The sequence below is a fragment of the Podarcis erhardii genome (genome assembly GCF_964252035.2).
Source record: "Podarcis erhardii genome assembly, chromosome: 11".
Lineage (NCBI taxonomy): Eukaryota > Metazoa > Chordata > Lepidosauria > Squamata > Lacertidae > Podarcis > Podarcis erhardii.
The window spans coordinates 24,844,627-24,859,511 of record NC_138501.1 but is presented as its reverse complement, the minus strand read 5'-3'; the positions used below and the strand labels follow the sequence as shown (position 1 = coordinate 24,859,511).

The following is a 14,885-nucleotide window of genomic DNA, read 5'->3' as shown; positions in this document are numbered from 1 at the left end:
CCTCTAAATTCCACCAGTGTATTGTAAACAGAGATGAAACTTTCCCCCCAGAAAGTAATTGTGAAGGTCAAGAGAACTAAGTGCTTTGCCATTAAGTGCTACTAAATCTAAACATTAACTTTTGTGGGCAGGCATTGTACAGATCCCCTGCCCAGAGGCCTAACAATCTAGGGCTCACTAGAAGGAAGAATGGCGAGTTGCAAAAATTGAAGTATGCTGACTGATGCCGCACAATGCCCAAATACACAGGAGACAAGAGTCCCAAAAGGGTGCTTTAGGATGCAGCTGTAGCAAATAAGAATGGTCCTAATTTTGAGGCAGGGATTGATGACTAAGAGGGAGATACTCTGCCTTGTACCACTAAAATCCCTTTTATGATGGATGGCCCAATAATGTATGAGGATGAGCAGATACAAAGGGCTCTGTTATTCTCAACCTGAAGAAGGACCAGCTAACTTTGAGAAGCGATTGAAGGAGGGCAGGATGCAGATAAATGGAACCAAATTTCTACAAGGTAGAAAAAGCCAGGTGTCAATGTATGGACTCACCCATGTTGGAAGGAAGTAAACAAAGCTAATGATATTGGTTGTATGAGAGGGAGAAGTACGGCCTACAACAAAATGCTGCAGCATATTCTCAGAATATACTCAGAACCCCAGACATTGCATTTCCTCTCCTGCTGGGTTTTTCATTCCTACTCTCCACAAGTTAACTTGAATTCTGTGCCTCATGCAGCATGCTCAAAACTCCCTGGGATGTTTTCCATGGCTCCCTTTAAGAGCCCTCCCTGCAAACTTTGCAGTTCTCCCCCCCAGACCACTGATGCCTCCCCTATGTGCATGGATAGTGCTGTTTGGGCTAGGCAAGGACCAGCTCTTGGAGAATGAAGATTGCTACCAGTGTATATATGCATATAAATTATATAATAAAACTCCTTCTTAGTACAAGCATTTTATTCCACTGCATCGGGTTCTGACCGCCCCCATGTAAACTAGCAGAGATGGTGCATACTAAAACGTGCCAGAAGTTACAGCCACGTGCTCAGCAAAACCAGACAGTGACCAAAGCCTTTGGCCATCATTACTCTACATTGAAACGCACCATAAGCAACATAGTAGATGCAGGATAAAGCGAGAGGCAGGCAGCTGCGATTTCATTTCCAAAAGATAGTGCAGTAGCATGAGGTAGTGCTGTCCTCCAGTCCATTGCTGCTCTGAAAATTAAAAAAAGGGACACATTATGAACATTGGAAGGTTTCCATGAAAAATGACATTTGGCAGCTATAAAGATCTTGAGCAGTACTTTGGGAGAAAGCTTGGTTTCAAAAAAGAAACCCATTGCCACTGAGACGATTATACTGGAAATGCAATACAGTGGTACTTCGGTTTTCAAACATCCCCGTTGATTAACATTTCATTTTTGAACGCTGTAAACCCGGAAGTAAATGCCTCAGTTTTTGAACACACCTCAGAAGTCAAACATGCCATGCAGCTTCCGCTGAGTGCAAGATCCTGGGGCCTAGCTGTTGGCTATTTAGTTTTTGGTTTTTGAATGTTTCAGAACTCGAACCGTCTTCTGGAACAGATTACGTTTGAAAACCAAGGTACCACTGTAGTTGAAAAAAGAATATTAAGTGACCAATAACTGCCCTGGACTGTGCAAACCTATCCAAACTCTGTTTTCTGCACTCTCTCTGTTGGTGCAAAAGTGTACCGAGATGGTTGCACACCATTGTAAGGCTCTCACTTCATTGCACACTAAGAACAGATAGCAATTTTAGTAGTAGCACTTCCTATTGCCTCCTCCAGTGAATGATGCCCCTCTGTTAAAACCAGAGGCTTAAAGGTTACAACCACACCATGCACTTAGAGCACATTGCTTCCAGCAAAGTACCCTGGGAAATGTAGTTTGTTAACGGTACTGGGGAACTGTATCTCTGTGAAGGGTAAACTACAAGGCCCAGGAATCTTTGGGGAAAGCTGTTGCTTTCATTATATGGTGTGGATGTAAGTGCAACTTGAACTGAGGCAATGATTACAGTTGGCAAGGACTGGCACTTCTTCTGCGGCACAGGGTTAGCATAAGCTACCTCTAGCTGACTTGGAGGGTGAAGCCACTGCTCTGTGGGAATGAGAAAGGTTAACAGGGTCTGCAGAACATATTGGAAAGCTCCTTTCTCCAGCTGTTGCTTCCAGCGTTCCAAGCCAGACTTCCAGACAGAAGGACATAGAGAATGCTTCCAAGGGCAACTGACCTGTGAAGCAGCTGTTCATTTACAGAGATCAGGCATTTGCAAACCCCTGCATGTTTCCAACCCTGTTATTTCAAGTGTCTAGGCCTTCGGAAGAGCTGTGTGCCTGGCCTAGAAAAAGTATCTCTCCCCCCGCCCCCCCGCTGCCTCTGGTATGCCTCTTTTCAACTAATACAATTCAGGAAATCGACTGCCCTACAATATCTAGCTGCGAGCAAGATGCTGGCAAGCCTCGTTTCTCTTCATCTGATGCAGCATGAGATGCCAACATACGTTCTTGCCATTTTAAAGTTGCCTCCTCATTCCTGCAGCAAGATTCCTCTGTACATTTTGAAAATACTTTTGGAGCAAGCTTTTCTCAAAATAAACCTCTGTGTAGATCAGGAATCCTTTATGCTGCTTGTGGGAGCAGCCAGTCACATGTTTCTGCTTTGTGTGCAAGGAGTTGCACTTGCAGCTACTTGAGCTATGCTCGTCTTCCCCAACCTGGTGCCCACCTGATTTTTTTTGTTTATGGGTTTCTTTTTTTACTACAACTCCAGCCAGCACGGCCAACAACAACATTACTTTTACTGTAGTCAAACAACATGCTATGCAAAGCATGCAACTACAAATTTTTATTAATATGAAGCATGAGGGATTGTAATGGGTACCACAATGCATGGGGAAACGAAGTTTAAACCTTCCTTCCACCACCAGGATCACGACCAGAGTCCCTTCCTGTCACAGCAGCTTGCTTTATTAAAAAGCACCCAGCTACAGCTAATGGTTATATGGGGGTGCAATTGCAGCAAGGGAGGGAAGGTTTAAACCTCCTCTCCCTATGTGCTACCTGATACAATTCCACCCACCCCAGTGTTAGAAACTCAGATATATATAAGCTAGGCACCAAATGGCTCCTTAAACCAGGGTTACAGTCACCAAAACAGAATGTCTAGTTGCCATTTGGGGGCCAGACGGCTCTTTTTCAATAGAACAATTTGGTTCCTGAAATTTGCTCTGATGGTGCAGATAAAATACCATGGATAGAATTCTAATGGATATGTTGTTGTTAGTGTGTGAAAACAAACAAGATCCAAGGACCTCAAGGCAAGCTCCTCCAGATCTTGGAGATGTCAGCCATCATCCTGGTGCCTTCGTGTGGTCACAAGTGGCCAATAGCTGGTGAATTTTGAACACTGCCACACAGTGGCGTAGCGTGGGTTGTCAGCACCCGGGGCAAGGCAAGTAATTTGCGCCCCCTAACCCATGGATTTGCACCCCCTAACCCGTGGATTTGCGCCCCCTAACCCTAACCCCAAGGTGTTGCGCCCGGTGCAGCCGACCCCCCCTGCACCCCCCACGCTACACCACTGCTGCCACAGACCACTTACTGTAGTATTAAGCAAAATGAAGCACTAGATGGACTGCTCTTACATATTGAATGTAACACATAGTTTGTCTCACAGGGTTGCATCTGCATCTCCTCCTCATTCTCAAGTTGGCTGGATAGCATATCCAAACACTCACCTTCACAAGGCTCCAATCTTCTGCAAAATGGATTTAAGTTCTCCACTCCTATATAGAGCGTCCAAGTCTGTAAAGCCACCTATACACTTTTCTCCAATAAAGACACGAGGGACCTAGAAGAAGTAGTTAAAGTTGTTAGGATTACTCAGTAAAGAAAAGGATTTTAGGAGCATAGTCTCCTAGGGAGGCAGGAGCTTAAAATAGAGCTAGAAGAATGACAGCAAAAGATAAACGGTGAGAGAGATGAAAGCTTACTGTTAAGTTGGAGGGATAAGGGTAGTGCAGGGCTGGAGAACTGGATCCAGCCAGCAGACCTGATCCTTATCTCCCCTACCTTTATGGGTGAAATTGAACAGTTGGGTGTGGCCAGACACCTGCCAATCACCCGATGTCACAATGACATTTGGCGATGGGGTGTTTTGAAGTACCGACAATTGCTGGGACTTGATAGTGCCACACAGGGCTTACATAGAATCCTGTGTGGTGCTTTGAAGTGCCAGGTAGCTGATAGTCAGAATTCAAGGTGCAGAACAAAGCTCTTTGCAAGCCCTGGCTGGCTACAGAGTTCCTCATGGAGCTCCGATCCCAGAGACCTTGAAGTGCAAGGTCTGAGAGGCTGACAGGCACTTACTTGAAGTTCTGCTTTTCTCCTGCGTTCCCTATGGGGAACTCTGTAAGGCAGTCGTTGCCTGCTGGTTCGCTCTCACTCTCAGTCAGCTGACTCACAGTGACAACATGCCTCCCTTGCCAATGCACAACCAGGAGGGCATTTTAAGGTTCCCAACTGGGCATTGGCAGCCACATCCCCACCTGCCCCTCACCTGACACTGTATGTGATGTCAGGTGCGTGCAGCTAGCGACGAAGCAACCTGATCCAGTACCCGGAGCGGCGCTTGTTCCAGGGGGCGTGGCACGTATCCTGGGGGTGCATTTTGTCACCCCTCCTTTGGAATGGTACCCGGTGCACCCCCCCCCCCGAACGCCCCTGCGTGCAGCAAGTTGGCATGGGGAAGAGAAAATAAATACAGCCTCCCAGGGCAAATTGAGACCCATGCCAGGCCTAAATAAGCCTGTGGATCAGACCTTCCTCACACCTGGGGTGGACAGGATTTCCAGGTACAAATCTGAAGACTCTTTCCCCTCACTTAGGGTGTTGGAAGTTCCCAAGATGGTATACAGTGATGGCACCTCATCCAATAATTTTTTCAATTTCTTCTCTTCCATGTTGTGAACCATAGGATAGAATGGCAAGCAAATGGAACAGAACAGCAGGACCAAAGTCCTGCAAGGTCACATCTGTATCTTGCAGGCCATGAAGACACGTTCTTGCTGTGTGTGATGCTGTAAATTTCAGGGCAAGCAATACTAGAGGCAGCTCATCTCTTGAGGATGCAGAAAAGACTGTTGTAACAAGAACTATTGCAGCTGAATCTCAGGTAACAGGAAATTTGCACATGACAAATTTCCATCAGGAGCAGGTGTGATTTACCCTCCCATGCACTACGGCAAAGGTCACTGTGCCATAGGCCTTGGACTTCATCGCCTAGATTTGCATAACTTGCTTTTGCCAAGGAGGAAGTGCCTTCTTAACACAAAGGATTCTCGTTGCAGCTTGCAGTAACTCTCAGAAGGCCCCTATCCAGAACATTTGAAGACCAGTGACATGTGCCTGCCGTCATTCTTGGCCTGAAGCTAATGTATCAGGAGGTTTTACTCAACATCTGTTCTCTGTTGCTCACCAGAACAGTACGAAGCTCCTAACATGAAGCCCCGTTTTGCAGCGTTAAGCTGTGGATTTTAATTGGAGGTGCTGTTCTCAGTGCAATAATGTTAAGTTTAATTAGATATAGGTCCCCACAATACAACAGGCACAGTCCCTCCTTCCTTCTGAAGTTCTGTGGTGCAAATCCCATTGAGGTGAATGGGATGGGCAACCACCCAACCATACTTCTATACAGGTTCTGTTCATTACAGCGGGACTTGAAAACAGGGAGTTCCCTGGGGATTTGGCTTCTACTGGCTCTCCAAGAATAAACCTCTGAAATCAGAAGAAAGGCCCTACAGGATTCTGCTGCCATAGTGGCCCACCTATGGGAAGTCCCATAGAGGTAATATATACCCCATGCTGAGTGGTAGCCACCAAAAGCTCTATCTATAAATTTATCTAATCCCCTTTTAAAGCCATTCAAGTTGGTAGCCAATTCCAGTTATGACTATGTGAAGTAGTGCACCCATTTTTCTGTCCGGAATCTTCCAACATTCATCTCCACTGGATGACCCCAGAGAGGGGGAGATAAACTTTTTTCTAAGCTAAAAGCCCCCCAAAGCTTGTAACCTTTCCTCATGGTGATGTTGCTCTACATTTGGGTTCCTCTTTCTTTGAACCTTTCTCCATTTCTACAGCATCCCCCCCTTTTTTTAGATGAGGCAACCAAGACTGTATACAGTATACCCTGTTGCCCCACAGATTTGTATAGAGTTATTATGACATGCAGTTAAGTGCAGCTGTTCCTTTGTTTTACATTCAGCTCGGAAAGCGGAAACAGAAGTACTGCCCATTAACTTTATGCATTATAGGCAGCCATTCAAGAGACAAGGGCAGGGCCAGCAGAAATGTTGGCAACCCACCAATGGACTGTGTCAATTATCATCATGACTGACACACCATGCGCCTCATTTACAACTGGGGTGGCTCCAAGAAGCTGTTGGGACTCTAAATTCCCATCAGGTCTAGCCAGCCTAGCTGATGGTCAGGGATGATGGGAGATGGACTCCAGTAACAAAAGGAGAGCCGCTGAGGTAGAAATTCTGAAAACCTGTGGTCAGAGAAGTCAGCTTCATATACGCAAGGGTATGGCCTGTGCACAAAACTCACAGACTCTTCGCCCTGCAGTGCATAACTAAATGGAAATCTGACTAACTGAGAATTCCAAAAGGGATTTACCTCCCTTGCCAAACACCCTGCCCTGTTAAGAAATCTAAATTCCCTAAAGCGTCCCTGCTCCAGGCATGTTGCTCATCTTGAAAAGTTTGAAGGAAGCCGCTGCGTTAAGTTTCACAAAGGGAAGAAGTGGCACAGGAATGCAGACCTAATGGCTTCTCTATTACAACATGAGAATGAGCTTGTTACGTCTTAACTTACATTATAGTTGCCGCATGTTATTTTGGAAATAGTACAAGGTTTTACAGGAGTGATCTATCATGCTGCTAGTCCGGTCCACCTCTGGAGGGATTGGTTTTTAGTACAGTACTTAAAATACTGAAATATTTCAATTTCTGTGTACACTAGTTACAATATATTTCAAAAGAGTCACACCTTACTAGCTATGTTTCAAAAGACTCGCATCTTTCTAGGTACAACGTTTCAAAAGACCCGCTTCTTAGTAGTTATGTTTCAAAAGACTTACATTGTGTCTTACAAAAATCTTTCTCACCTATAGAAGAATTCTGGAAACTGTTCCAGAAGATGTGCATTGGTGCTATGAGTGTCAAGAATGATTTATGTTACCCATCACATCTCATGTGACACTTGCTCTCATCACCACCACCATCATTTATATATACTGCTTGATTGTAAGAAAACAAAGCAGTTTACATGTGCCTACATGTCTTCTTCTTTTTTTTTTAAGGGCTGCTTGGACTCTGTTAAATCCCACAATGGAAAAAAGTAGAGCAGGATGGTGTGTTAGCTTGCTAACCCCACCATAGCCTAAATGAGCATGACTTTGAACCCTTCTGCACTACACATTTAAAGTGGTTTGAAACCTCTATTGAACAGCGATGGCTTCTCCCCAAGAATCCTGGAAACCATAGTTTTTTAAGGCTGTTGATAATTTTTGGGAGACACCTGTTCTCATAGAGTTAACAGTTTCTAGAGTACCTGAGGAAGAGGGATTGGTTGTTAAATTACAGAGTTGCAGCTCTGTGAGGGGAACAGGAGTTTCCTAACAACTCTCAGCACCTCCCTCTGTAGCTCACCCCCTAACTTCAGGTGAGCTACAAGCAAAAAAATACCTCACAAGGACATATGAAGGGCAACGTGGTCCTGAGCTGCCCTGGAAGAACGGAGATCTTTGCAAAGCTGGGTAGCAGAAGTGGCCCTTAAGTTATCAGGGCCACCTCAGCTACACAGCTTTGTTTCTATCCTATCCTCACCCCCAGGTGGAGCTTAAGGCAGAGCACACAATCCCACCCCACTGTATTCACACAACAACCCTGTGAGGTAGGTAGCAAACACAAAACGCCCTATGGACCAGACCAAAAGTCTCTACAGTCCAGTATCCTGCTTCTCACAGAAAGTGACTCAGGTGGGGATGGATGGGCGTTAACGCAAGATTCCAGCAATCCTGTCGTCATTACATCGCAGCAGCACTGAGCGCAACGGTATCCAAAGACAGACGCTCGTTTCCGCACAAAGTAGCCCCAGAGATCCATTGAGAGCTCAGAACCTTTGCTCAGAACTTTGCTGTAGGCGCTCAAGGCGGGGTCATTTCCTGAGCCATGCGTAAAAAGACTTCCAGTGCTGTCCACATGTTGGAGAGCTTTTTCCAGTTGATGTCATGGGGGGGGGGGGGAGCCACTTCCTACGGTAGGGTGGAGGAATCTAAAGAGAAATGCACGGCTAGAAAGCAGGAAAAAAAACCATTGCTTTCCTTCTCCCTCGCGCGCAAGAATTAGGATCATTGAAAGGAAACTCACTGTTCTGGCCCCCGTTATCTCCAAAAGATAGTCCTGGATAGCAGACATGTCGCTTCGGGTGGTGAGATCCACATACTCGAAGTGCCCAGGCTTGAGATGAAGTCCTTCCAGGAGCTTGACAGCGTCGTGGCAGTAAGGACAGCTCGACTTGCCGAACACAACCACCTTATCAGCTTTCAGCTTGCTGTTGACGAATTGCTGAGCCATTCTGGGACCTTCGCCACCTCTCCACAAGCAGCCTCGCGCAACTGGAAGATTGCAGCAGATCCCGCCGCGCTGTGCGCTCTTTTATGAGTTGCAGCCGTCGCTCCTCCTTTAAGGGACAACACCCTGTAGGAGGAGCCCTCGCCCTCTCTTATCTGCGGCTTTCTTCTTTGTTTTTTTTTTTTAATGTCAGAAAGGACTATGAACAGTTGCCCAGTGGAAGCGTTATGGTCTGTATTCCCTACACAAGCCGCGTGGTAAATAATTTGCTGGCGCGCCCTTAGTCCATTTTGGACCGAAGTTGCTTGCTTCATAGCATTTGCATGGCCTTTATTTGTTTTGGATAGAAGAGTCTTCCTTGCAGCAGTCAAACTTGCTTCCTGAGGTGCAACTCCTACAGAACGGCGTGAGACCAACTTCCAAGTAAATATGCACAGTTTTCTGTGGGATTGAAAGGCAGGCTAGAAATCCCTCTAATGGACTCGGAAGGGACCCTGAGGATCATCTAGTCCAACCCCCTGCAATGCAGGGGGAATCGAACCTGCAACCTTGGCATTATCAGCACTGTGGTCTAACCAACTAAATGAAAAGCTTGGTCTGCAACAGAAAGTCATGCCTCTTCTTCCCTGGTGACATTGTATTGACTGGCTCTGCTGGGCTTGTTCATGTGACAAAATAGCCACAGAGCTAGAAGCAACTGGTGCCTTGATGCAATGCACTTTCCAAGACTGAAATCCGAAACTAGAGTGGCCAGATGCAGAAGAAGACAGGGCTCCTGTGTAGAAAATAAGAAGAATAGTAATTCATCATACAGTGTGTTTATATACTTATCTTTGGCCCAAATGTTCCCATAGTGAACACGTTATTACAGCAAAATATACAGTAAAGTAAATGCCATAAGCCAAGCTAAGCAGGAAGCCTCATTGAACACAGTGGAATTTACTTTGGAGTAAACATATATGGGACTGCACTCCTCAGATCCTGGAAATGGGAGGGGAGGCACCCACCTTGGCCGCCAGATTTATGTATTTATCACATTTTCATGTGTGTGTTTTTCTCATCAGGTATAACTGGATGCACACAACCATGCTATGCATGGAGGAACAAAAGAATAGATCAAAAGTCTCACTGAGAGCTAGCAGCTTCAGATTTTCACCTGCCTAGGAATTCCCTCATCTGATTGAGCTGGATATACACAACTGGTTTTACCCAGATTGCAAGGGCTTCTCCCGTTATATCCTCCCACAATCATATGAAGTAGGTTATTCTGAGAATACTTACAGATCAAAAAGGGTGTAACTTCTAACTCAGAGATTGGATTTTCTCTCTCTAAAACCATGGATGGAAGGAAGGAATGAAGGAGTCTGAAGAAACAGAGGAAATAACTTCTCTTAATATTATAATAAAAATACATAAAAAATCGAGTTAACCTGCAACAGATTTTAAATGAAAAGGATTGCATCCATTGTTAGTTTTCCTCAGAGCAGACCCACTGAAATTAAAAGATCTAAGTTGATCATCTTCATTAATTTCAGTGGGTTTACTCTGAGTAAACACAACATTGGAGACAACCCAAAGACAATGACATTTTCACAGTGCATTTCACACAGGTGACCTGAGGAACTCCTTGCCTCCAGAAGGAGTAGCATGCTTGAGCTGAAAACTATTATATAAATCTATCAACATGATTATAAGATTATCAGTTAGGTAAGCTGCCCATTACGTTAACGTACCAAACTGGATAGCAGGAAAAGGACTGTCCCATTTAGGACACAACCTGTGATCTGTGTATTGCAGTACAGGATATTGGGATGAATGAATGATGCATTGTTCTGACTCGCTGATTGACTAAGACTCCTCGCATGTGACAACTGCAGCTCTTGTGAGACTATTGTGAAACCCTTTTTGAAATGCAGTTTCATGAAACTTGGCATATTGCCAACATATAGCAACAGTGTTATCTCCACAGCCATGCTAGGAAAGCCGTGGTGCATCTGGATGTTGCCGCTAAGCAAGCCACAAAGTCAGCGAATAACTCTGGACCGTCCTTGCCTGTCACACTTGCAGTCCCATGTTTGTCATGTACTTCTTCTTTCTTCTTTGGCGATCACTTGTAGCCGAGTAAGACTGTCTTCCATAAACACGGTTTTAACAATGAGTCTGTAAGTGACTGTGCAGGCCAATTCTGGATCCACACGTCCTTCCACAGTGGGGACATAGGTTTTCCCGGCTGTGGAGATGGCACATCGCTATCAGCTGGGGCCACGTAGCTTCCCTGAGCCAGTCAATGCTCTCAGTTTAACCTAACTCACTTGTCGTGAGGATAATAATAATAATAATTTATTATTTATACCTCGCCCATCTGGCTGGATCTCCCCAGCCACTCTGGGCAGCTTCCAACAGAACACTAAAATACAATAACCTATTAAACATTAAAAGCTTCCCTAAACAGGGCTGCCTTCAGATGTCTAATAAAAGTTTGGTAGTTATTTTTCTCTTTGACATCTGGTGGGAGGGCGTTCCACAGGGCGGGTGCCACTACCGAGAAGGCCCTCTGCCTGGTTCCCTGTAACTTGGCTTCTCGCAGCGAGGGAACCGCCAGAAGGCCCTTGGCACTGGACCTCAGTGTGCGGGCAGAACGATGGAGGTGGAGACGCTCCTTCAGGTATACTGGACCAAAGCCGTTTAGGGCTTCAAAGGTCAGCACCAACACTTTGAATTGTGCTCAGAAACGTACTGGGAGTCAGTGTAGGATAAATTAGGGATCACAGAAGCCTAGAACTGTGGAGTTGGAAGGGACCACGAGGGTCATCTAGTCCAACCCCCTGCGATGCAGGAATTCTTTGCCTAATGTGGGGCTCAAACCCACAACCCTGAGATTAGGAATCTCATGCCCTACCAACTGAGCTACCTTCCTCCCCACAATCAGCTTGATCAAAATGGGATACAAGCATGTGTACTGACAAAGCAATATCAGAGTGCATACTTTAACCCAAATTTATAAGCTTTGGCCACCATCTGAAGGCCACTCTGAGTCTCTCCACATGTTGCAGGCATTATGTTTGAAGCTGTTCCACGTGTGGATTAGGCACTTCTCATCAGCAGAAATCTTTTAAGAAGAGAACACTGGAACGCCTCTCATATCTACGTGCAAAATCTAGAGGATGAGTGGCGAAGCTTCTTGGGTCAGTGAGGGAGCACACGGGGAATTCTGAGGAATTGTAGATTGTGCCAGTCAGAAAATGCTGCCTTGAGGGCCTGTAGGAGACGACAAGCCCGGGCAAACAGGAACTGAGCAGGAAAAACAAATAATCTCTCACCCATTGTGGATTTTTGAGCTGATATTGACTTGGACCTTTCACAAGAGGTACTAGCAAGCACACTTGCACATTGGCAACCCATTATCTAGAGTCTTTTGGGAGCACTGCAGTGCTGAGTTTTCTTACTGCCCTGAAACTAAATGCCAAGAATATTCATCTATGAAGTTTTCAGTTCTTCCAAAGCAAAGTGCCTTACAGTGGTACCTCGGTTTACATATGCTTCAGGTTACATATGCTTCAGGTTACATACGCTTCAGGTTACAGGCTCTGCTAACCCAAAAATAGTACCTCGGGTTAAGAACTTTGCTTCAGGATGAGAACAGAAATTGTGCTCTGGCGTTGCGGCAGCAGGAGGCCCCATTAGCTAAAGTGGTGCTTCAGGTTAAGAACAGTTTCAGGTTAAGAACGGACCTCTGGAACGAATTAGGTGCTTAACCCAAGGTACCACTGTACTCTGAATCAAGAAAAAGACTTACCGTACTTTCTTACTGATATTGATTTACCCTGTGACTTTAAATTGATGCGTAGTTTGACCAGCCTATTTGGGAACCCTGAAATTTCTTACCATATGGAGATTGTTTTTGTTATTGAATTTTTAAAAATATCATTGCCTGGAGTGAGTTTTTATTAAAGCACTCAGGAATCCTGAGCTATCATTTTGGATTGACTTGTCTAACTTTGCATTAATTAAAAAAATGTTATTAAGAAGGATAACAAATACAATAATATGCTCTGGCATAGAAATCACAAGGATTACATTGGCTGTGTTATTGCCTATTCAGCCTTTCAAGCCTGCAGACTCAACCCTCAGGAGGGATTAAGCTGATTGCAACCAATTTTTAAAATTGTGTCATGGCACAAACCTACTGATTCCAAGTTGCATTTTGACTGGGATGTATTCATCATCTGCAATATTTAGCACTCATGTGCCTTATACAGAAAACACATCTAGGAGACTAGAGATGTGCTCTTGATTTAGGTCCTCTTAAACCTTACGGGTCTCCTTGAATAGGTACTGTTCCTGCTGCTGAAATGAACAGAGAAGCCTACAAAAAGCACACACAAACAAACAGAAAACAGATTCCAGGGTGCTGTGCAGTGTCCCGGAATCACACAAGGGTTTGTTTATTTTAATCAATTACAATTTTATGCCGCCCTTCTTCCAAGGAGCTCAGGGTGGCATTAATTGTTCTCCTCCTTCCTCATCACACCTCTGTTATATGCTGAATGGAGAGATTGTTACTAGCCAAACATCATCTGGTCAGATTCAGAGCTCAGCAGGTATTCAAACCACCTCAATCCTACTCTGACCCTCTAACTGCTACTCCATACTGCCTCTCAGTTTGCTAAGGTAGTAGCATTAATATTTGTGGTGGGTGGCGTTACTGTTCTGTACCCGCCAACATTTAGCCAATGAAAATAGGTAAAATAATAATAATAATAATAATAATAATAATAATAATAATAACAACAACAACAACAACAATAATAATAATAATGTACCCCGCCCAAATGACTGGGTTGCCCCAGCCACTCTGGGCGGCTTCCAACATACGTTTGGAATAGAATATTGAACATTTAAAACACTTCCTTATACAGGCTTACTTCAGAAGTCTTCCAAAGGTTGAGTAGTTACGTAATTATTTCCTTGGCTTGGGGGTAGCATAACTCCATACTCTCCGACATTTTTCTGATGAAAATAGGGACTCCCTAAGGAAAAGCAGTGACATTCTGAGATCAATGCAGAAACCAGGATGGCTTCTGTAAATCCTGGATTGTCCTTGGAAAATAAGGGACACTTAGAGGGTCTTCTGTTTCAAATGCTGAATATTATTTCTATTTGGCTATAGTTATATATCTGCACACTAATTCATTCAAAACTTTATCGATCTTGCTGCTTTGCTCTTTCAGATTCTGCTGTCATTTTGTCTGTTTCGCCATTTTAATGTGGTTTCGTAGTTTCTCTCTTTCCAGCGTTTTAATTATTTCTTTCTGTCTTGCAAGCAGCATTTGAAGTGTTTGTAACCACAAGGCAGGATGCGAGCAATTTAAAGGAAGTAAAAGAATGAACCCAGTTTGCACTTCCTTTCTGAGAGTAGAAATGCACATTTCTAGCTGTTACAGGAAGTTCTTCCAAGGCAGCTTAAAGTGTGTGAAGAGGAAATGGCACTCCCACAGCCCAGCATTCTGCCCCGTACAGGAACTCAGAGTCCTTTGCTGGGCTGAGGGCCATTTCAGAATAAGCGGTAAATGTCACGTTCTCAGTTTGGATTGCTACATCTTTGAAAGTCCCGTTTTCAGACTTGTAACCAGAGTGCCTTTCTCTAGATGGGTGCCAGCTTCATAAGTGACGTGAGAGTATTGTTATAGGTTGTTTTGGGGGTTTTTTTGGGGGGGGAACCTCTAAACACTAGAAATTAAGAAATGGTAGGATTTTGATTATTTGGGATTTGAAGGGAATATACAATCTGCAGAGGAATTCCTGGGCTAGCCTATGCACAGACCCTGGAATCCCGTGCATGGCTTGGCAGGGATTGGGGTGGCCTGTAATAGTACATTCTACTTGGGGACAAAGCGTACAAATCTTCAAACATGCTTTGAACTATGGGCGTGCCAAGTTACTGCTTTCTATCTACTGTGGAAGTAGCTTACTTATTTTGGGGTATAACATGACCTTTTTGTGTGACAGAGATCAGGATGCAACCATGGGTACCAGGAGCTGTGCGTGCCATGCAGCTTGCATTGCCCTGGCACCAAAATCCGTGTCACCTGGAATAACTTGAACTCTAAATAATTTTGGTGTGCACTTTGGGTCCTGAATTTTGAGGGGGGGAGGCATACAAATGTTCAATTTTCAGATTTTTCTTCATGTTGCGGCATCTTAAACTATACTTACCCCACTT

General features: G+C 44.7%; 1 protein-coding gene across 1 annotated transcript; it reads right to left on the bottom strand.

The window, feature by feature from the left end:
• Window positions 1-935: 935 nt before the first annotated feature.
• GLRX (glutaredoxin) lies at window positions 936-8,732 on the bottom strand. The gene is made up of 3 exons (XM_081880626.1): window positions 8,459-8,732; window positions 3,761-3,873; window positions 936-1,213 (listed from the first exon to the last, which is right to left on the bottom strand). Exons 1-2 carry the CDS (start codon window positions 8,663-8,665, stop codon window positions 3,763-3,765), a joined length of 318 nt encoding a protein of 105 aa, XP_081736752.1. The 5' UTR covers window positions 8,666-8,732; the 3' UTR covers window positions 936-1,213; window positions 3,761-3,762.
• Between the last annotated feature and the right edge of the window lie 6,153 nt (window positions 8,733-14,885).